Genomic DNA, 22304 nt, shown 5'->3' with positions numbered 1-22304 from the left:
AAACCGTATCACCCAAGGCTTCATCCAACCTGGTCTTGAACACTGCCAGGGATGGAGCATTCACTACCTCCTTGAGCAACCCATTCCAGTACCTCACTACCCTAACAGTAAAGAATTTCTTCCTTATATCCAATCTAAACCTCTGCTGTTTAAGTTTCAACCTGTTACCCCTTGTCCTATCACTACAGTCCCTAATGAATAGTCCCTCCCCAGCATCCCTGTAGGACCCCTTCAGATACTGGAAGGCTGCTATGAGGGCTCCATGCAGCCTTCTCCAGGCTGCACAGCCCCAACTTTCTCAGCCTATCTTCATATGGGAGGTGCTCCAGTCCCCTGATCATCCTCATGGACCTCTGGACATGTTCCAACAGTTCCATGTCCTTTCTATGTTGAGGACACCAGAACTGCACACAATACTCCAAGTTAGGTCTCACGAGAGCAGAGTAGAGGGGCAGGATCACCTCCTTCGACCTGCTGGTCACTCTCCTCTTGATGCAGCCCAGGATATGGTTGGCTTTCTGGGCTGTGAGTGCACACTGAAGCTGGCTCATGTTCATTTTCTCATTGACTAACACCCCCAAGGCCTTCTCTGCAGGACTACCATGAATTTCCTTTTTGCCCAACATGTAGCTGTGCCTAGGATTGCTCCGACCCACGTGTAGGACCTTGCACTTCTCATGGTTAAACTTCATGAGGTTGGCATCAGCCCACTTCACAAGTGTGTCAAGGTCCCTCTGAATGGCATTCCTTCCCTCCAGCGTATCAACAGAACCACACAGCTTGGTGTCATTGGCAAACTTGCTGAGGGTGCACTCAATTCCATTGTTCATGTCAGCGACAAAGATATTAAACAAGACCAGTCCCAACACTGATCTCTGAGGGACACCCCTCGTTACTGATCTCCAGCCAGACATTGAACTGTTGACCACAACTCTTTGAGTGCACCCATCCAGCCAGTTCTTTATCCACCGAGTGCTCCACCTATCAAATTGATGACACTCCAATTTAGAGACAAGGATGTCATGTGGGACAGTGTCAAACGCTTTGCACAATTCCAGGTAGATGATGTCAACTGCTCCAACCCTGTCCATCACTTTTGTAGCCCTGTCATAGAGGGCCACCAAATTGGTAAGGCAGGATTTTCCCCTAGTAAAGCCATGCTGGCTGTCACCAAGCACCTTCTTGTTTTTCATGTGCCCTAGCATGCCTTCCAAGAGAATCTGCTCCCAGATTTTGCCAGGCAGAGGTGAGACTGACTGGTCTGTAATTCCTCAGCTCATCCATTTTCCCCTTCTTGAAAATGGGAGTTATATTTCCCTTTTTCCAGTCATCAGGAACTTCACCTGTCTGCCATGATTTTTCAAATATGATAGCCAGTGGCTTTGCAACTTCATTCGCCAGCTCCTTCAGGACCCGCAGATGGATTTCATCAGGGCCCATGGACTTGTGTACGTTCAGGTTCTTAAGATGGTCTCGAACCAGATCCTCTCCTACAGTGGGCCCAAGGTCTAAGTTTTCACAGTCCCTGTGTCCGCCCTCCAAGACTTGGGTGCTGTGGTCAGAGCCTTTGCCAGTGAAGACTGAGGCAAAGAAGCCATTCAGAACCTCAGCCTTCTCCAAGTCCTGTGTAGCCAGTTCTCCCGAAAGCTTCCGGAGGGGGCCTACATTGTCCTTAGTCTGTTTTTTAGCCGCTACATACCTATAAAATCCTTTCCTATTTTCTTTAACATACCTTGCCATGTTTAGCTCCAATTAGGCCTTGGCTTTCCTAACTTGGTCCCTAACTACGCAGACAACATCCCTGTATTCATCCCAGGCCACCTGTCCTTGCTTCCACCTTCTATAAGCCTCTTTTTTTCTTGTGAATTTTTCTCAGCAGCTCCTTATCCATCCAAGGAGGTCTCGTGCCCCTCCTGCTGCGCTTCCTTCTCGTTGGGGTGCAACACTCCTGAGTGATTCTGTGGTGTTCCCCTTAAACAGATCAGTCTCATTGCTTTTTCAGCCAAAAGCGTTTGTTTTCTCAAAGCAACAAATGATAATTTGTTTGCTGCATTACAGCATTCCCAGTCACTTCTGGGTGAGTTTTTGTGTCAGAGATACTAGCTAGAACTCCTACTAGGCTGACAAGAATATTCACCTTTGCAGATTTTCCGGCATAAGCTGCAAATTTGTTTCTGTACTGGAAGAATATACACTATAGAGTGTTCCCCTTTCAGTCTTCTATTTTATAAAACTTCACATTTTAATCTTCTACAGTCTCTATTTTCATCAGTTTCTCAAATGAGAAGTTATAGATAAATACCTTAATGTCATCAATCAGCATCATAACATCCTGTGACATGTAAAAATCACTTAGATCAAAAATGATTGAGTAGCAAACTACAGTCTTTCCTAGTATCCGATAAATCTGTGGGGAGAAAAAGCTTCAATTCATCTTTTCTTTAAAATATCTGAAGCAGTGAATTAGCTGAAAAGGAAAAAAGGCATTTCGAAACTATGAAAACAATACTCAACAAAAACCAGCTGACTTGAAAAAGCCCCAAACATTTACGATAAAACCTACACATCTAATTTTAGGTACTCTGGTTTTTATTAGGCATGCAGGGTCTACATGCTCCTTCAGTCAAAGCAGTTCACTTCTCCACCATCCAGTCTGTTTTGGCCCACTATTGCTAGAACTGGATGTCTAGGAAATGTACAACAGTTTAACACTAAGACAGAGCACACACATGCATCACAGCAAAATACATTACAAGGAATTTAAGATACATGCATAAAATAAAATTTCATTTCAATTCTATTTAAAATCACTCAGAGGCTAATTCAATATCTAGCTGAAATATACATTAGTACCAATAACATTTATTGCAATAACCTTTGATGTTCCAAGGCATCCTATAGGCCTGTCTGGTCTTCCAGATAATCCCAGTTTGTCATTCACTCCCAAATGGAAGTAAGCCTGTGAGAAAGAATCATGAAAACTGAGGGAAACCTAGACAGACAGCTTTTGTATGCTCCTGCTGGTGCTTACAAAGAAAGCTGTGTGTATTCTTTCATTTAGAAAACAAGATTCATAACATGGTCATTACTTCTATTGGGATCATCTACATAGAGTAATAAATCAAGCGAAAGAACACTAGATTTAGTAAATGAATAGTTCAAAGACCAAATTGAATTCTTCTGATATTAGGCAACTTTACAGCAAAGGGGAACCATCAAAATAATTGAGGAAAGAAATACAAGATGCAAGTGTAAGCATCTTCTTCCCCTTCTTGCACATCAGTACGCTGCTGTAGGTGTGATTTAACACTCTCTTTTTCCTTCCTTTCTTCCTTCCTTCCTTCCACAGTGTTGGGAGGATGAAGGATTTTTACCTTATGAAGTAAGAATACAATTACTACCTGTTTATCTGAGAAGACAGCTGTTCAGTAAGGGTGAGCGCATAAGGTCCTGACCCAGGACATATGGGTGCAACTCTGGGCTTGGGCAAAGCCCTGGAGTCCTGCCTAATTTGCAGTTTCAAATGCAACTAAAACTTGTTGTTTCCTCCATTATGCCTTACTTTTGCCTTCTTATTCCTATGATGTTTTCTGGTTTACACAATTAAAATATTTTTAGAATCTTGAACTTGCTCACTGAAATAATTTTTTAAAGGATTATTTGCATTTATTGTCTAGCCAGTCCTGCCTTCTGTAATGCTTTTCCAAATGTGAATATAAAGGTAAAACAGCAATATAGAAATCCTTTAAAGACCTTTATTTTACTTTTAGTAAAGGCCTGCACATTAGTGCGTCAACAGCACAAGAGGGAAATGTCTCATTCGTTGCTGGATTATTATTTGAGTTAGATTATGTATGCTAATATTACTTCAACTGATATAATTTTATAAGACTTGCATGTTACAGAGAGAATCTTCACTTATTACAGTGCATTAGAATAAAACTATAAAAAAAACCCAACTAAGCTGTAAGAACACAGGCCAAACATATCAGTGAAAGCAGACTGAAAGGTGCCATTTTTTTCCTTTATTTGGGCTGGTGTAGGTAAGTAACTGAACATGACTTAAAACTTCAGAACACATACAGTCTGCTACAGCAGTTTCACCTTCTAGTAAAAGCTTTCCATCTTGGTCTGTTACAAACAAAGGATTAGTTCAGACTCAGCACCAAAATATCTGAACATGACAATTACAGGCAAGTCCAGCTGCTTCAAGTAGGCTTTGTGGATACAGTGCTCTTCAATTCTGGAATATCAAAGCTGCTAATAGCAAGAAAGGGCTGTGAGAGCAGCCTGGACTGGGCTTGATTTCTGAGTGAACCAAACTAGAGCGGTCTTTCACACCATCTGATTGTGTGTTCTGCTGTTACCAGTCTATGCCAATGGACTACTGTGCTACTTTCCTCTACTGTACTTCCACTACAGAAATACTTTATTGTCATATATTGCATACATTTTTTTATCAATTTCTTGTTCTCCTCCCTTTCATTCACATCCATTAGACTGTGTGGATCTGTTTCTGCGATCCCCAGTCTTACTTTCAATCCATAGTTTTCCTTACTCAATGTCCTCCCTCATCCGTTTTTTTTTCACAATACTTTTTTTGACACATGCCTGTTTATAAGTCTAGAGGTTTAAACTGTTACCATGTGCCACCAGACCAGTTCAAAAGTTTCTAATAAAATGAAATGGAACACTACTGAGAACTGACAGCATCAGAATTGTAAATATTGAGATACATGTTCTCTACGGATCAACTCTCTTTTCCCCAAAATAGAGGCAACTGTTTCAGCATTAGCTTCCCTTCCCCACACATTCATCCTGGTAGGACAAACACTACCAGCGTTTTTTTGTTTGCTTCTTTTTTGGTTTGTATTGGTTTTTTGGATAAGCCCAAAGATCCAACTTCATTTCTCGTAATTCTCATTTTCATTATTTCAGCTTCATGGCTAGAGCATCGCCTATTTTACAAGCTCAAAAGGATGAGGTTTTGCATAAGGCAATTTAATAATTTCATGACATTCTTTTTAAAAGTAAACTTTGACAAGGCAGATGTACCCACCCATCATGAGCACAAAGAAAATGTCAGAATTGCCAGATGTCTCACCAGCTTTTGAAAAACAATTCCTGACACATAAGTTGTCACAGCTAGGAATGTAACTGATAACAATAAAACTTAATGCCGGTCTCATCTTTCTGTCAGGGAGACCAAAGAAATGATGGATGACTGAGAGAAACAATACGTATTTCAACAGTAAATTTATGGAGTATCTATTTGCTAAACCAGAATTTCAGGTACAAAATTTCAGAATAATAAGACAAAGAATCCATTTTGAAATATATTATCAAGAAGACTAATGAGCAAAACTGGGTCAAGAAACAAAGACACCTGAATGCATACAAGGGTGTTTATTTTCTCTTGGTTTAACTACCACTCAGAGGTTAGTGGAAGTCCATATTTGGGGCAAGCACTTTTCTGAATAAGCTAGCACAGTCTTGGTACATCAGTTATCCTCAAAAACTGACGAAGCCTGAAATATGTTGCTGTCTTCTCTGTTTTTGATTTTGCTTTTTTCTGGGTCCTACAGACTTCTGATACGGACAATAGCATCAACCATAAGATCCTGATACCAGAGGAAGGGAAACACAGAGAGTCTGGAACTCCAGGACTGATAAGCTAAACACATTCATTATACTGCCTCTGAACATTCAGAATTTGTCACTCTTGTTTGAGAGAATTTGCGTAATTCCAAGTTAGACAGAAGTTTCATGTACCTGATTCACAATGGAACTTTCTGGTGGTGAAGCATGAAATACATCAAGTGCACACCTATGATTCTGCACCAGCTTACTGGTCTGCCAGCTTCATGCAGCTCGTTGAGGCTTGTTTGTGCATAGAGGGCCTAGTTTCAAAGATTTTTCAGAGGACGGAGGAGCACCAGGAGATTTTTCCCAAGGCTGGACAGTCATCAGTGGCAGGGGATGTGGGACAGTATGGGTGAGTGTCTGATCCACTGGGCCCCTCCAGTGCTTTGGAAGCATCAGAGATGGAAGGCAGCTGTATGGAGTCCCCAGCAACAAGTTGCAGAACTGCTGAAGGGGATGGTGAATTATTTTGAGCCTGGTGGGCCCATGACACTTCAGGCCCTTGGCGCAGGTATGCAACATACAGATGGACTCATGATCGAGGGGTGGACTTAACAATGGACACTATTGCCCAGGTGATTCACGGGTGTGAACACTGCACATAGCCTCTAATGCTCTGAAAGACTGTTACAAGAGATGGAGCCTGACATCATGGACAAGATGGACTCAGCAGCTTTATAGGGACTGGTCCATGCACTAAGATAAGAGTGCACTGAGATAAGAGTGATGGTATATTGAAAATGTGGGATCTGAGCATGACGTGAATGGTATGGAATAAGGGGTGGATACTGTCCTGGTTCAGCAGTAGCAATCATTTTTTCTCCTTCTTGGTAGCTGGTGCAGTGCTCTGTTTTGACTTCTGGGCTGGGAACGGTGCTGATAGCACCTATGTTTTTAGTTACTGCTCAAATGTTTACTCTGGCCAAGGATTTTCTGAGCCTCATGCTCTGCCAAGCAGGAGGGAAGGGTGGGAGGAAGGAGAGACAGGACACCTGACCCAAGCCAGCCAAAGAGGTATTCCATGCCATAGCACGTCATGTCCAGGATGTAACCGAGAGTTACCCAGAAGGGCTAGTGCTCAGGGGAGTTGGAGGAGGTATCGGTCGGTGCTCGGTCAGGCAGGGTGGGGTGAGTTATCGGTCAACGGGTGGTGAGGTGTCATATTCTCTTCACTTGTTATTTCCTTTATCATTATTATTATTATTATTGGTAGTAGCAGTAGTGATTTGTGTTATACCTTAGTTATTAAACTGCTCTTATCTCAACCCATGGGAGCTACATTCTTTGGATTCTCCTTCCCAGCTCTCTGGGAGCTGGGGGAGAAAGGTGGGGAGTGAGTGAACGAGCTCTGTGGTTGGGTTTAAACCACGACTATGAGAAAGGGTTTAAACATCAAACTTACTGGATATAGTCAACTCAAGGGACTACTAAAAACCAGTTACAGAAGACTGTAAAATGCCTGTTACAGGATCTACACTATGAAAGTATCTGATATTTTATGCCTACTACTTTATTCAATTTCTTTAACTATTGCTCATTTACTCATTTCTCCATCATGATTCATATCATCTACTGTGCTATTATTAAAATTCTATTATTTATTCCCTATTTGTTGAAAGTGGCTCAGGTCATAAGCCTATTCAGATGATATAGACGATCTGGACATCCATGATTCACTGAAGGAGGCATGTATGACTGACCATTGTCCGCATGTCTTACAAGAGAGTTAGAAGTAATACAAAAAAGTAAGCAACATGCTTCAGGATATACAAGCCTAATAGCTTGATATAAATTCCTATTGCTATGAAAGAAATGTATATAGAGAGAAATAATAATAATAAATTGAGATTTCTTACTTTGACAAGTTCTTTTTGAGCCCATATCTGAATTGGCTCCACCTGCTGGGGGGTCTGAGTTTGGATTCCATAGGTGTTGAGAAAAACCTGTAGGCTATGAAAGAAATAACAGATTTAATGACAAATCACAGAACAGGCATAGTTTTAACAATTATCTTGGCAGCAGATACACAAATAGCAGTACACTTCTTGGAGTACCTTTATCTGTCTGTTACTGAACGCTTCCCTAATGCATACATTCATAGTAAAAGTAAATACATACCGCTGACTTTCTGCTATCAGGGCCACATGTACTACCAAATCATTTTCTAAAGGACCCTAGAAAATAATGGAAAGTATTTATTAACATTGCTAGCTATTTCATTAGATATAGCATGAGTAGGGACAATGTCTATTTCAACAATTCACTAGTATGCCAGACATCACTGCAGTGTTTTTTCCTACTATATGAACACATTGGAAGAGCAACACGGGAGTGAAACCTGTATGTATCAAAACTATGGGAAAGCAGTCCTGTCAATAATACTTTGCAAGATGCATTTCTGAGAATTAATAATAAATAAGGTTTCTGGTAATCATTTGCACTGTTTCCCTTTTTTGACTTAAAAAAACCCACCCCAACGTAAGAAAAATGCCTGATATGACAAAGTTTTGCTACACATTTTTGAAAGAGCAAAATAACTCCGCTATTTGGGTAACCAATAATACCCACTTTAAAATAATTAATTATTTCAACCCTTTATTCTGAAATATTTTGATCAGCCAGCCTCTCTTTACAGTTATATAAGAGGAATATTACATTTTACAGGTGATAACAGCATTTTCTTGCATTGTCTGCTATAGAATCAGACAGTTAGATCATCGAGTTCAAACCCCCTTGCCACGGACAGGGATACCTCACACTAAACCATGCCATCCAAGGCTTCATCCAACCTGGCCTTGAATACTGCCAGCAATGGAGCATTCACAGCCTCCCTGGGCAACCCATTCCAGTACCTCACCACCCTTACAGTGAATAATTTCTTCCTTATATCCAATCTAAACCTCTGCTGTTTAAGTTTCAACCCATTACCCCTTGTCCTATCACTACAGTCCCTAATGAATAGTCCCTCCCCAGCATCCCTGTAGGCCCCCTTCAGATACAGGAAGGCTGCTATGAGGTCTCTTACACAGCCTTCTCTTCTGCAGGCTGAACAGCCCCAACTTTCTCAGCCTATCTTCATATGGGAGGTGCTCCAGTCCCCTGATCATCCTCATGGCTCTCCTCTTTGTCCAACAGTTCCATGTCCTTTTTATGTTGAGGACACCACAACTGCACACAATACTCGAAGTGAGGTCTAACAAGAGCAGAGTAGAGGGGCAGGATCACCTCCTTCGACCTGCTGGTCACGCTCCTCTTGATGCAGCCCAGGATATGGTTGGCTTTCTGGGCTGCAAGCACACACTGCTGGCTCATGTTCATTTTCTCATTGACCAACTCCTCCAAGTTCTTCTCCACAGGGCTGCTCTGATTCTCTTCTTTGCCCAACATACTTCATACTTCATATAGACATACTTCATGTTTGAAATGAATACTAACTAGTATTTTACATTAAAAAAAAACATGCTAAAGGAATGAATTCAGCACGTTGGGAGAAATAACTGACTTCCTGAGTATGGAATCACAGAATCCCAAGGGTTGGAAGGGACCTCAAGAGATCATCTAGTCCAACCCCCAATGGCTAGTCACCCTTCTTTTCACTGGCAGCATGTATTACCAGCTAAAAAATTAGATACCTGAGTTATTCCTTGTTCATTTCTTCTCTGCCACCTCATAGATTTGCAGGAGAAATTTGTGATAACATTTTCTGAAAAGTCTATCAGCACTACATTTCCACTAAAAGTTTTGAAGTTTTTGCCACATGAAATAACTTTATGATAGAAGTACATGCACAAAAATAACAAATAAAGAAGTTGTAAGTTCAAGTGACATTAAAAGATGTCCTCCTCATAATCAGGACATCATGCTACTAGTTGCATTTATACTAACTCAGACCAGTTCTCCACCATAATCAGAGCACTGTGTTTATAAGACAGAAAGCAAAGAACCCCCCAGAACCAGAGAGTGCCCCCGCTAAGACTGGACTGATCATCAGACAGCCTGTGATCTAACTGGTGGAGTGGTCTTCAAGTTAATTATCACTGGATTCATGACACACTGAGTGGGACTGTGTAACCACAGGGTGTAAACTGCACATAAATCTGTCTATCTGCACCTCCACTGAGGCATGTCCTTCTCAGATACCAGCACTAAGCCTCTCACACCAAGACACAGCAGTGACATGACTCGTTCACAGCAGCCTGTAAATGGTGGTTCTAACACAAACTGTGACTAAGCAAATGCATCTGCAGCACAACAGGCACATCACAAAATCTGTGTGAAAACTAGCTAAACTTGTAAGAGTATTTGGAAAGATATAAACTATAATTTTTGTGCAACAGCAGGACTGTTAACATTACACAGAAAGTTACTTTCATTGTCATTTAACATGCCAAGGCCCGGAGTATCACGAGTAGCTGTCTAGAGAAAGACAGATCAAAATAAGTCATAATACTCCTGAAAATGCCACCCTTTTCAGTAATGATAGTGATATGCAGCATTTGCTATATACTAAAAAAAAAATCCACACCCCAACAATTTAGCAGAGAAGTATATTCTCCACTGGTGCTTCAAAACTACAAAACTAAGGTTGGAATATTAAAATTACTTTCCATTGCTTGCAGAAATCTATACCATTATGCGGGCATCAGATACATTTTGTAGTTACATTGAAGACAGAAACAAACCAAATAAATCATGTTTTTCAATGGTGTTTATAGGATTATATCCAATGCAACCAAAATATGAAAATATACCTCCATGGAAAATACATTTCTTCAAAAAATACTTCCTCAGCACAAGGCTTCAAATAAAAATATAAAAAGCCTTCTTTTTGGTACCTCACCTTCTAAAACAGTGCACCTCAACAAAATTTATATACAGGCATCTGAAATGCTTACATACTCTTGTTTATTCCTTACAGTAATGAAATTTACTAAAAGTGGAAATACTTTTCTGTTCAACTTAATCAAATAGCTCTTTAGCTGTATGGAAAAGAGAAGACATCATTAAAGAAACTACTTTTGATTTCCACTTTTGATTTCCAAAAGCGTAATTAGGATGTGATTTCATATTTAAGTCATTTTCCTAGCACTTTAAAGAAAATACTGAGTAATGATCCTGCATAAATTAGCTCAGTTAGATAAAAAAGCATCATTAAACATTCAAACTGCTTCAGCAAATTTAAAATGTGGATTAAAATAAGGCAAGGTCAATACTCTCAGCTGAAACTTGAATTTGCTGACTTTAACTGCAAGACTTTTGCTGACAAAGCACAACTCTCTCACTAATCTTCTCTTAATGATGATAAAACTGTAACAAACATATGTATCAACAAATATTTTGCTCTGATCCTAATGTGATAATAAAACCACACAAGATAGACCAGCACCTGTTTCAGTAGCAACAAGCCCAGTGAAATTCCACAACCACCTAGTTAGCAGGGCATGGATACCAAGCACACTCAACACAAGTTCCACACTGCTGCTCAGAGGCTACAAGGACAAAGGCCTGATGCCACAGTTATCTGGAATTCCTAATGATTTCAAAATGTCTCTCTTTCTTCTTACCCACATTATAAGCACATGCGATATCTTGGATAGTTTTATCATTTACATGTCAAAGAAAAGCACAGACATTTATAGCAAAGAAGTGTCATCACTTGGAGTAAGAGAGGTGAAAGCAGACTCAAGTGATTCCAGAACTTCTCCATTTACCTATAAGCTACTGAACAACAGACACTCCATCTCATCACATCTTGCTTACAAAAGAACAAGTATGCCTACAGGAATTGCTGAATTGCTCTAAGTCAGATTTCTATGAAGATTTTTAGGTTTAAAGGGAGAAAAAAAGAAAAGTAAACTCAATCCTTTCTTGATTTCTAGCTTCCAAATATAACTTCAGTCTTGCCCATCAGAGTACGCTCAAGGATCACCCTGGGAAGGTCTTTCTTTTTCTCCTATTCTGATAACAACGAGAACATCACTGGTCCCACGTACGAAAATTTCTGCCAAAGTTTCTGGGAATTTCAGAAGCTAGGGCAGCCTTTAAAGGGAAAGATTAACAACCACCAGCTCAGCTGAGTTGTCTGAGTAAAGTACAATTGCTTTTTGAAATAATTCTAGACAACTGTTGAGCGCTTAAAAATGTGGACTGTATAGCCACTTGACAGTGACAAACCATCTAGTCTGATTTCCCTTTTAACAGTGACAAGCTTTTTTTTTCATCATTTGCAGATGAAGAAAAACATCAAAACAAAGCTGCTTAAGTTATTTTTATTCTTTCAACACTGTTGAGCTTTTAAAGCCCCTATTATATGTTGAATTTTACCAGGTAACTGCATTTTACTAAGTTCTTTACTGACCCAAAATGTGGCCACCAAGGGGTAAATTATGAGAAAATAAATTACTATTGTATTATTTATCATCTCTTCCAGGAAGGTCCCAGGACAGAGGCTATTCCTCTCTGAAGATCTGGAAAGTCCCTATCATATAACAGGTACCCCCCAAAATAGTAAAACTATTAAAAAAAAAAGTATAAAAAAAATAGTAAAGTAAAATGCTTTTCTGCTATAAGAACTCTTGGTAAGTCATGAAGCGTCTTTAAACAAGCCAGCATTTTCTTCAAAGTGTTCATCTGTTGTGTATTAAGAAATACTGGTTTCAAGAATCAAAGAAGAAAAAATTGGATGTGCCACATGCAACTCTGATTTGCTACAGGATTCTACTGGCATTCGTTAAAGGGCATGTGAATTCAGCAGCTCCCACGTTCTGTAGGTTCATCATCCCTTTATGTAAGAACAAAGAAGGAAACTGGGAAGAAATAAAGTCACTGAGCTTTCATTACCTCATAATAACATGGCAGAAGCAGGGCACTGTGAACAATGAAAGTCTCATTATGAATGAGACACCTTGGTGGCAGGACATAGTGGGAAAGCAGATATTTTAAGCGGCATTTGGATCAGATATGAAAAACATTGTTCATTTCTGATCTTGGAATAAATCTAAGGATAAATGTTTGGAATAAATCTTAGGGTAAGTATTTACATTTCAATAACATTCACAATGCTGAACAATGAACTTACCAAATATATATTCCTTATACCAAGAAAAAAATGACTGAAAAAATCTCTTAGGTACATGTTGCCGCACATACAGTTTTTACCTCTTTAATAAAAGTTCCTGCATATAGACCATGTCTGTATTGTTATCCTATCTGCTGCAGACTTGAATTACACTGTTTCAAGCATTTCCCATCTTTGGGCACTCAGAGTAACTGCAGATTTAAGGCAAAATCAGAAGCATCTCTATAACCATGCACACCAAAAAAGAACCTCATCCTTGTGCCTCTTAGGAGATTTAAATGAAAAAAATATTAATATATTGAAAGGGTAATTAATTTGAAAGAACAAAAAAACGAGGCTCATTCTTGCTTCCCTGATGTATCTTAACTCAAAAAAACCCCACGTATCTATTAGCAGATACTTAAACTTGCATTTTATGTGTCGTTTTGATTGCACCACTTAATTTTACGGCAAAAACTGCAATGTTATAATCTTCTTTTTAAATGCAATTAATCTTCCATCAACCACGATGGACATATATTTAAAATTTTCCTAGCACTTTAACTGTAACGTTAGAAGACCATGTATAACACAAAGGTCACATTTTTTCAGTAAAAATGCTTTAATTTTAAGGTTATGCTTACCTGATTTGAAAATCTCATGCTAACATTCCGCTGATCTTGTGGAGCTACATAACGTCCAATAGGGTCAATATCTTTAGGACTTATTAATTTGTCAGCTGATAGGAAATCATAATAAAAATACAGAATGATGTGAGTACTTCCCTGCAGCTTTTGTGAAGGAAGCATACAAATGTATCTTACATAGTCAGTTCTGCTGCTATAATCCTTGGTTTTCAATCAATAATTTACATATCAAAAGAACATTGTGAAAAAATATATTAATTTTAGGACTAATTACTTAAGTATAATTCTTACTACAGCCAACTGTAAATAAAAACAATCCTTTATTTTTTCACAGAGATGTGTTAAAAGAATATATGCAGACAACAGACTCCACAACACGTAAGTCACATAAAAAGCCATCAAATCCACAACCACGAAATTATTCTGGAGCTTTAACAAGAAACTCAATGGTTACCATCAAAAATTGCTTAGCTTTGAAGAAAAGCAAATAGCCTTTTATCTCAAAGTAATCTCACAATAATGTGGAATGGGCCAAGGGATATCAAAGACAACTCTCAATATGATATTTCAAACCCCAATTAAGTATTTTTGAAACCTAGCACTTTCTACATGGAACTTTTTACAAGGGAGAATAAACCTCCCCCCCCAACTCTAAAATTGCATTATTTTAACCTTCTCCAGAAAGAAAAGAAGGATGGAAGGATGGATGGAGAAAGGAGGAAGGGAAGGAGAGAGGGAGGGAGAGAGAGAGAAAGAAAGAGAAAAAGAGAAAGAGAGAAAGAGAGAGAAAGAAAGAAAAAAAGAAAGAAACAACTACAACAAAAAGAAAACAACAAAAACAACAAAAAACAACAAAAAGAAAACAACAAAAAAAAAAACAACAGAAAAGAAAACAACAACAAAACCAGAAAATCACAACAACAAAAGAAGTACTACAATAATAGCAAGGAGGCTGAGCAAAACAAATTAATAATTTCCCTGGAGGCAACAGCAGTTTCTGAAATGGATGATTAAATGGGAAACCAGTACTTCTCCAGAAATCAAAGTGTTTGAAGTCAGGCTTTCATTTAATTAGGAAGCACCAACAAGCAAAGTAACACACACGAAGTCTTTCACTAAGGACAAGATTGCCATTGAGGTAGGTTTTCACCCAGAAAAGTGCAAAGTTAAATGCACCAATTATAAATTAGTATGAATAAATTCTGCCAGTAATTCAAAGTTTACTTGAATTACAAATTAAACAGATTTAGGTCTGTGATGAAGTTTCCAGCCCCTATTTGCAAAGACAAAAGGAAAAAAAAAATATTTTGAAAAAAAGTGAGGGAGGAATGAGAAGCAGTGAATACAGTGGAGAGAAAGTTTTTTTAACAATAAAGGCAATAGTTAATAATGACAACAATTCAAAAAGAGATTTAATGCAATGATTAAAGTGTGCAACAATGTTCAAGAAATGAAAGAATCGAAACAAACCAGAAGAAAGTTATGTTACTCAACCAGCATTTAGCAAACAATAAATACAAGTTATCTAACCAGTCTTTTGCAGGTACAGAGCTTCACAAATATTAGTGTAAGATGAATACTAGCAGAACTACTACAGTATTGGACACATGCACACACATTTGAGTATTATTTGGCTAATACTAAAAGGTTAAATTATTTCTTTTTCATTAAAGGTGAGACTCCCTGCATCTACTTTACAATGTTGACTAAAAAAGGAATTATGCAAGGAATACAATGAAATCAAACAGGTGGAGCACCAAACAGACCAGCACTCCATACCTAAAGATACACCCACTATTCTTGTCAAGTCTTGCATTTTAAAGTCCCCTTCAGTGTTTCTGATTTTTACTACTAACAGCCTATTTCCCTCTGTAGTGTTCAAAAAAAAAAATTATAACTCAGTCTACTGATTACTAGGTAAATGTTGACCATGTTAGAATAAAGGAATATATCTTTCTCCTAAAAGAAATACTTAGAAGAGGAAAATCTTAACTCTTAAGATTTCCTAAGCTTAACAACTGCTTTTGCATTAGCCTTCGAATACTCTCAAGAGAGATCGCAAGTTCATTTGTGACTGAAATTCATTATAACAATTTTTAATGGCTCAACTTTGAAATGCATTTTCACATGCTCATCTAGTTTCTTCCAAAGGGTAAAAATAACACAGACTGAAGAAAAGATCAACTTTTCCTGAAACTGTAAAAAGGAAAAGTTATTCAAAATTTAAACGTGTCTTGCTTAAAACAGTAAATAATTTTAATTAAATGCCAGAGATTATATACAAACATTACTGTACAGGGGAAGCTCACACAGTTAATCCATTGTTAATGTATTTTGCCATGAAGAAGAGGAAATAAGAGGGAAAGCCAGGAAAAGAAACAGAAGAAAACAAACGTATGTTTAAAAGATTTTAGTATTCTGAAATATGCCAGTAAGCCTCACACTATGCTGCATGCAGCATACTCTGCTTTTAACATAAAGAATAAAAAGCAGTTTTTGCCTATCAGATACGTACCAAAATATAGTACCTAAACCTTGTCACCCACAGTCCAATCAAAACTCAAGCTGATGTATATTTGTTCTGATTTAATAAAAACATCAACAAAATACTTTTGGGGTAAGTTAAAACCTGAGAGAATTTCCTCTGCCTCTTACCCAGGAGTTTTGCAATGATGTAAACTGCCTGTCCCCACAAGAAAAATTTTCCATCACATCCACTGTTACTAGGAAACCGTTTCTGACTGCCAGGGTTCTTCTTCTCCAGTTCAACGAAATCAGCTGGCACATAGTAATACTTGGGTACAACAGGACACCCTATGGAGTTTTAAAATAAGTAAAGTAAGCAAATAAATTCAACTTCCCTTATTATTTGTTTGTAGTTCCATAATAAAGCTAAAGTGGATTCAAAACCAGGAAAAACTATATCCTGGCAACTTTCTGCCTAAACATAAACGACTGCTGCCATTCATTGTTATCTTGCAAAACCTTAAGCACCATGGGAAACCCATAGCAATAATAAACTGCTTCTTTTTTCAGTGCACATTTCCACATAAGTCCTTCCCAGAACGCATACACTATCTGTGTAGCACTTCACTGTGCAAGAAGAAAAACAATAAAGCAAACTGCAGTACAAGTAACAAACCATAACCCAAAGAAATGAAAAGTGCATCAGGGTGAAACAGTTAGGGTGCTTTCCCCCACACATAACACCACCTCAGTATCAGATAAATTTTAAAGCTAAATTCTTGGCCAAAAGTAGTCAACCATTTAATTACGTGAAAATTATAATTTTTTGGATATACACAAAACCAAGTTAAAATGAGGATTTCAGTTTTGAAGCATCATGAAACAAATTGTCATAGCTTCTCCATTGGAAGGCAGCATATCTCGCATCTAGAGTTACACCACAGGTATTACTGATTATTGCGGATCAACAACTTCTGCTTCAACATTTTTTATGTGTACAAGAGTTACAAATTTTGGAATATAACTACAACTGACTGATGTAATTATATGCAATACAAAACCAAATTAATATGCTTTTTGCCAAATTTTTGAATTTATTTGGATAAAGAACATGTGATGAACAGAATAATGTTGCAGTGTCTATTTGATTAGACAAAAAAAAACCACAAACTGACAAGAAGCTGAGAAAACTGAAAACTGAAAGATCCCAGAGATGGAATATTCAAATGAGTGAGGTATCAAAACACAACCAGAAATTTTGACATGAGATACTCATGATGACTTTCAACAAGAGGAACCACAAGATTAATTTAGTGTCTATGGAACTTCACACAGCCATTAATAATTAGAAAAGAGAAATTATCAGCAATGTCAGAATATTTGCTATGCAATCAAAATTTGGTAACAAAATTACAGAAGCTAGTTCAAGACATTCTAGGTTTAAAGAACAAGTCAGATTTATATTCTGCATCTACTTCTATAACTGTAGCACAGATGTCAAGAACAAGTGAGTAAAGATGCTGAGATCTAAAACCGGATTGTCAGTATATTGAAGCTTGTGCTGTTCTCAGGCCCCTTTTTTTCCCTCCCACTCAAATATACAGCCTTTCTCTTGTTTCTGTTCTTCTATTTTAACTGAATTTTGGATGGATGTGCCTGTAGGCCACCAATAGCCTTGTCTACAGTTCCACCAAAATTCTGGAGTGGACAATTTAAGAGAACATTTATATTAAAATTAACATATTGCCACTTTCACAGCTCTAAGCCAGAAACAATTTCATATGCACATACCAAATTATTTTTTAAGTCTTGTGAAGTTAAGTGACAATGAATGACATGAGTAATTCTCAGCTGTATCCAGGTGGAACACTGAAACAATCTGACTTTTTTCCTGAGAAGTCAAAGTGACATTTGTACATAATGAAGAATAGGCAAAAGAGGGGACGAATGATGGGATACAGTGTAAATCTTACATTTTATCAGAAGCATTTGCATAATGTAATGTACGTAATATATATGTAAATTTACATCAGAAGAATTTTCCCCTATAACATTACCTTTATTATCACACTTTATGATACAAGGTACCTACATGAAAGGTTATTTCACTGCTAGTATTTTATCATCAGGAAACACTTTAATATTATTACTTCTCCTTTGCTCTGACTGCAGTATCCACTAATAGAAATTTCAGTATTTTAATAATTAAAGATTCATAAAAAGCTAGTGTTTCAGAAGAATGATTATCAGATAATACCTTCATATGTATGTTGAAGCAAAGGATCCAGAAGATCCTGATACTCCTTTACTTGTGCAGGATTTCCTCTAAAAACTCCTAAAAATAACAAAAAAAGAACTGATATAATGGAAGAAAGAACTTTTCCATTAGCTTAATGTTCATAAGAGAAGAAAAATCTCATGTTTATTTTTCAATAAGGTGGTGCCTTAACACTAAGTAATTCATGAAAAGTGGAAGACTAAACTGTAGATTCTCACTTACTGCTATAGCTAAATCTCAAAAGGATCATGAGTCAGCCATACTCTTTATTAGCTTAAACTGAAATTGATGGCAAGTTACACAGGGTAGTAAAGCTATGAACTTACAGAGGCTCAGGAACTGGACACAGACAACCAGCCCAGTTAGCTGTAAATGACTTCCTTAGCTATAGCAGAATGAAGAAGCAGAGCTTGTGTGCCAGTGTGGAGACAGTCTGGTTCTAAATCCTTAGAACAGAGATGTGAACTGACCTAGAAGTGAGCTGCCTAGAAATCCTCCTGAATAAATACAAAAGGAATCTAAAGTAGTAAACAGAACAATTTCCCTCCAAAGACTTTTAGATGGAGTATTTACACTGATAAGTTACACACATATTTTATCTTCATATCATAGAGGTTCAGAACTGCTGACACACCTTGATATATTGAAAATAATAGACAACTCTTTATGATAATATTTTTGGGAAGAAACTGTTACATTTGGCAGTAGTAGTACCTTAGATGTTTTTTTACCAGAACGTAAAGTGATTCCAAAATGAATCTGATGAACGTGATCAGTGTTCAGTTCATCAGAAGTTCTTCTATGAAAAGATGTATGAAAAATACCAAAAGCATTTCTGTTCATCAAGCAAAACATGGATGAACCTGACAAGTCACACTGACATTTTAAAATAGAACATTTTTAACACTGAAAGGGGAACAAGTTAGATGAAACCTCTTCATTGTAATCCCAACCCACACCATTCTATGATTCTACCTTTCATTTCCTTCCACAGTTTTCCTTTGCAATTACCATATTCTTCCATATTATTAAAAATAGCTATGTTTCCCTCCTTACCTTATCCTAGAAAGCTACCATAATCCTCTACATTCAACAAAAAATTTCAAAATGTTATTGAAATATGTCTCATCAAAAAGTCATATTGATTTAGTTTAATCCATTCCCACAGCTATAAAGACATAGCTGCTACCAAGAGAGTCCTAATAATTTCCTTTGGAGAGAAATCCCAACAAGGGAAACCCTCCCCCCCCAGAAAAAAAAAAAAAAAACAAGAAGAAAAAGCAGCCTTTTTGAATTTTTGCAGGTGAATTACGAAATACAAAAATAAGACGAAAGAAAATAAGAAACTAACCCACTGAGAACAAATATACCAGACTACCTTTATTACAAAAAAAGTTTAAATATGTTCTTTGTTAGATACATTTAGGTGTATCTGATATATATTTATCTATATATGTACAGATTCATTTATGCATATGATATTTAGCTAAGTTTGTTGTTGGTTTTTAAGTTTTGAGATTTTTTTTGGTTCATTTTTGTGGTTTTTTAAAATATGTGTATATTGCTACATACGATTCACAAGAAATTATCTTTTGTTATTTCAAGAAAAGCCAATAAATATTTCTACTGAAAAGGCAGGCTGCAATAGATAACTGGAATCTGACTACTGTATACAGACTTCATTTTGTAGCTCTTCAATGCTCTATTAAAATCCAAAGCTTCAGAAGTTTTGTTTATGACATTTTAAAATATTCCAAGTATATATACATATAGGAGATGAAATCACTTGTTATGAGAAACAAACACAGTGAAAGTTTGCACACAGAAAAGCCTGTTAAGTGAAACGCTGCTGAACTATTTCAAAACACCTGAGCACAGCCACAATGTGCTCAAGTTTTCTGACAATATGATATTCTGAATATCTGTAATTTAATCTAATTGGCAGATGCTGTAGGGGATAATAAGATACACTTATGTGATAATACAATTGCTTTAATATCAAGAATCATCTAGACAACAACTGGGTAATAACAATCACCATCCATGACGAATAAAACATAATACTATTATAATACTACTACTATATAATAATAACACAAATATAATAATACTAATAATACTATTTAATGATACTAAAAATGTGTAATCAATTCAGTAATTCAGTAATACCTACTTGTCAGAACTGTTTTAACTCTTTATGTCTAAAAAAATTATAAAAGGCTGTCATTGAGAAACCAGGAAAGTTGACAGGCTAATTAGTTTGACTTAGAAAATACAAGTACATACACAATTACTTGACCATGCTCTGCTAATCTTTAAATAAGTAATTAATGAAAGAAATTTTGCTGATGTGAAAAAAATGAGGGATTCTGGACTATAGCTTACAGGACACTCTCCTTCCTTACTGAACGAAGCACTGTCCCACTGTTACACATGTAACAAAATCTAGTTCTCAGGGGTTACTTAGATATTCAGTAGCTTAATACACTGCTGAGATTTTTAGGGTCACGGCATGATGATTTATCTTGGCAGGACAGAAAAATCCTTTTGTACCTTTCCCCTAAGGGCTCATCTCCCAAATGCCTTTAAAGAACAAGAATGTAAAGCTATACTTACCATCAATTATCATGAAAATAAAAAACAGAGGGAATTCACACTCAATGCCATCAAAAAGCTGAAAAGAAAAATTAATCAGACATTTCATCTTGTTTTTTTTTTTTTAAGAAATATATCTGAGTACCCCACTGAAAAATTTCAAAGCAACAAAATACAAACATGAATGAAAAGACATCAGCTTTTCATTTAGGTTACAGCTTCTTAATTCATGGACACTTTAACTGTCCTCTGCCTCATTCTCAAGCAGAATTTTTACATACTCTATATATTTCTATATATTTTTATATAATCTATGTTTTCTTTTCCAGAAACTACTGGGGAGGAAAAAAAAAAAAAGTAAATTTTCATTTAGATAACCTAGACTGATAAATATTGTGGTCAAACAAAAGCAGCATTGTTTTCTATACACTCAGGCTGTAGTCAGCTGTGAAATGAAATAATAAATAACTTCCTTATTTATGTGAAATCAGCTGTATCCTAAATGCAGATGGAAGCACATTCACTACAAAACAATCAACAACCAACTTCCTGACTTAGCAATCTCTCAAAACTGCACATCAAAATTACAAAATGCACCTCCTTTCACTTGAAGCAATTAGGCATCACTGCGCAATTCTAATTGCAAATACTAGTGGGTGTATCTGGTTTGGTTTATTATTTCTTTTCTTTTTTGGGGGGGGACGACAGGGAAAGGGATTTTGGTTTGGTGTGAGGTTTTTGTTGTTTTTTGTTGTTTGTTTTTTTAAGTACCAACTAAACATTTAAGAAAATCAAAATCTGTCCTTACATAGGCCACATATTCTTTTACCTTAATTTCTGCTGGTTTATAATAACGTCGCGTTTTATCCTCCAGTGCTGTTCCGTAACCGTCTCTCAGAAATCTTTTAAACCCATATTTTCCTTTTAATTTTCTAATAATTTTATCTAGTGTTTGATTGAACAAAACCTCATCATCCAACGCAAATGCAGGATAACTAAGACAGGGCAGAAGAGCTGCATCAGTATTCTGCAGAAGGAGAGGGAAAAATAGCATATGACAAATTTAATGAGATCTCTGACAATTATTTGATGCACAAAACAAAACCTGTTTAACTTACTAGTGAAATATACATTTGGAACATTCTCAAGTCTGCAGTACAAATACACTAAAATAGAGTACAAAACATTCTAAAGATGTATAGATGCTATATTTGGATATATGATTTAAAGGAGATCTCATCTGACCCAGAATCTAACCTAATTTACAGTTGATAATCTGTACAGAATAAGGCAATATATTCCTGAACTTTGTGGGTTTAGAAACACAAAGTATCCTCCAGGTTATTCCTGGAGGCAACACAAACATTTTGGTATCCCATACTCAAGAATAATCACATTTTATAAAGGTGCAATGCTGAGAAGTAACTATGCTTAAACCATCATTTCTGAAAAGCTGTAACAAGCCTATTTGATTTATAATTAAGGTGATACAGGAATGATTTCCAGAAAAAATATGAGCAGCATTTCTCAGGAACCATGTACAACTACCATGACTAAAATCACAGATTACTAACTAGTGCATTACCAGTACAAGTAAGCTTACAGAAATAGAAAAAAA

At 37.0% G+C, this 22304-nt stretch overlaps 1 protein-coding gene across 3 annotated transcripts in view; it reads right to left on the bottom strand.

Moving 5' to 3' along the window:
* PHKB (phosphorylase kinase regulatory subunit beta) overlaps positions 1–22304 on the bottom strand; it is a 101772-nt gene that overhangs the window by 26054 nt on the left and 53414 nt on the right. For all 3 annotated transcript variants that reach the window (XM_034072835.1, XM_034072834.1, XM_034072833.1), the window contains 9 exons: positions 21516–21713; positions 20708–20765; positions 18071–18148; positions 16003–16161; positions 13345–13439; positions 7762–7817; positions 7500–7593; positions 2876–2959; positions 2303–2407 (listed from right to left, as the gene is read on the bottom strand). In XM_034072835.1, the coding sequence (XP_033928726.1) occupies positions 2303–2407; positions 2876–2959; positions 7500–7593; positions 7762–7817; positions 13345–13439; positions 16003–16161; positions 18071–18148; positions 20708–20765; positions 21516–21713 (927 nt within the window). The remainder of the gene's footprint in view (positions 1–2302; positions 2408–2875; positions 2960–7499; positions 7594–7761; positions 7818–13344; positions 13440–16002; positions 16162–18070; positions 18149–20707; positions 20766–21515; positions 21714–22304) is intronic.

Source organism: Melopsittacus undulatus, chromosome Z (genome assembly GCF_012275295.1).
Source record: "Melopsittacus undulatus isolate bMelUnd1 chromosome Z, bMelUnd1.mat.Z, whole genome shotgun sequence".
Lineage (NCBI taxonomy): Eukaryota > Metazoa > Chordata > Aves > Psittaciformes > Psittaculidae > Melopsittacus > Melopsittacus undulatus.
The sequence above is the reverse complement of the archived record's forward strand: the minus strand, read 5'-3'. Positions and strand labels throughout refer to the sequence as shown.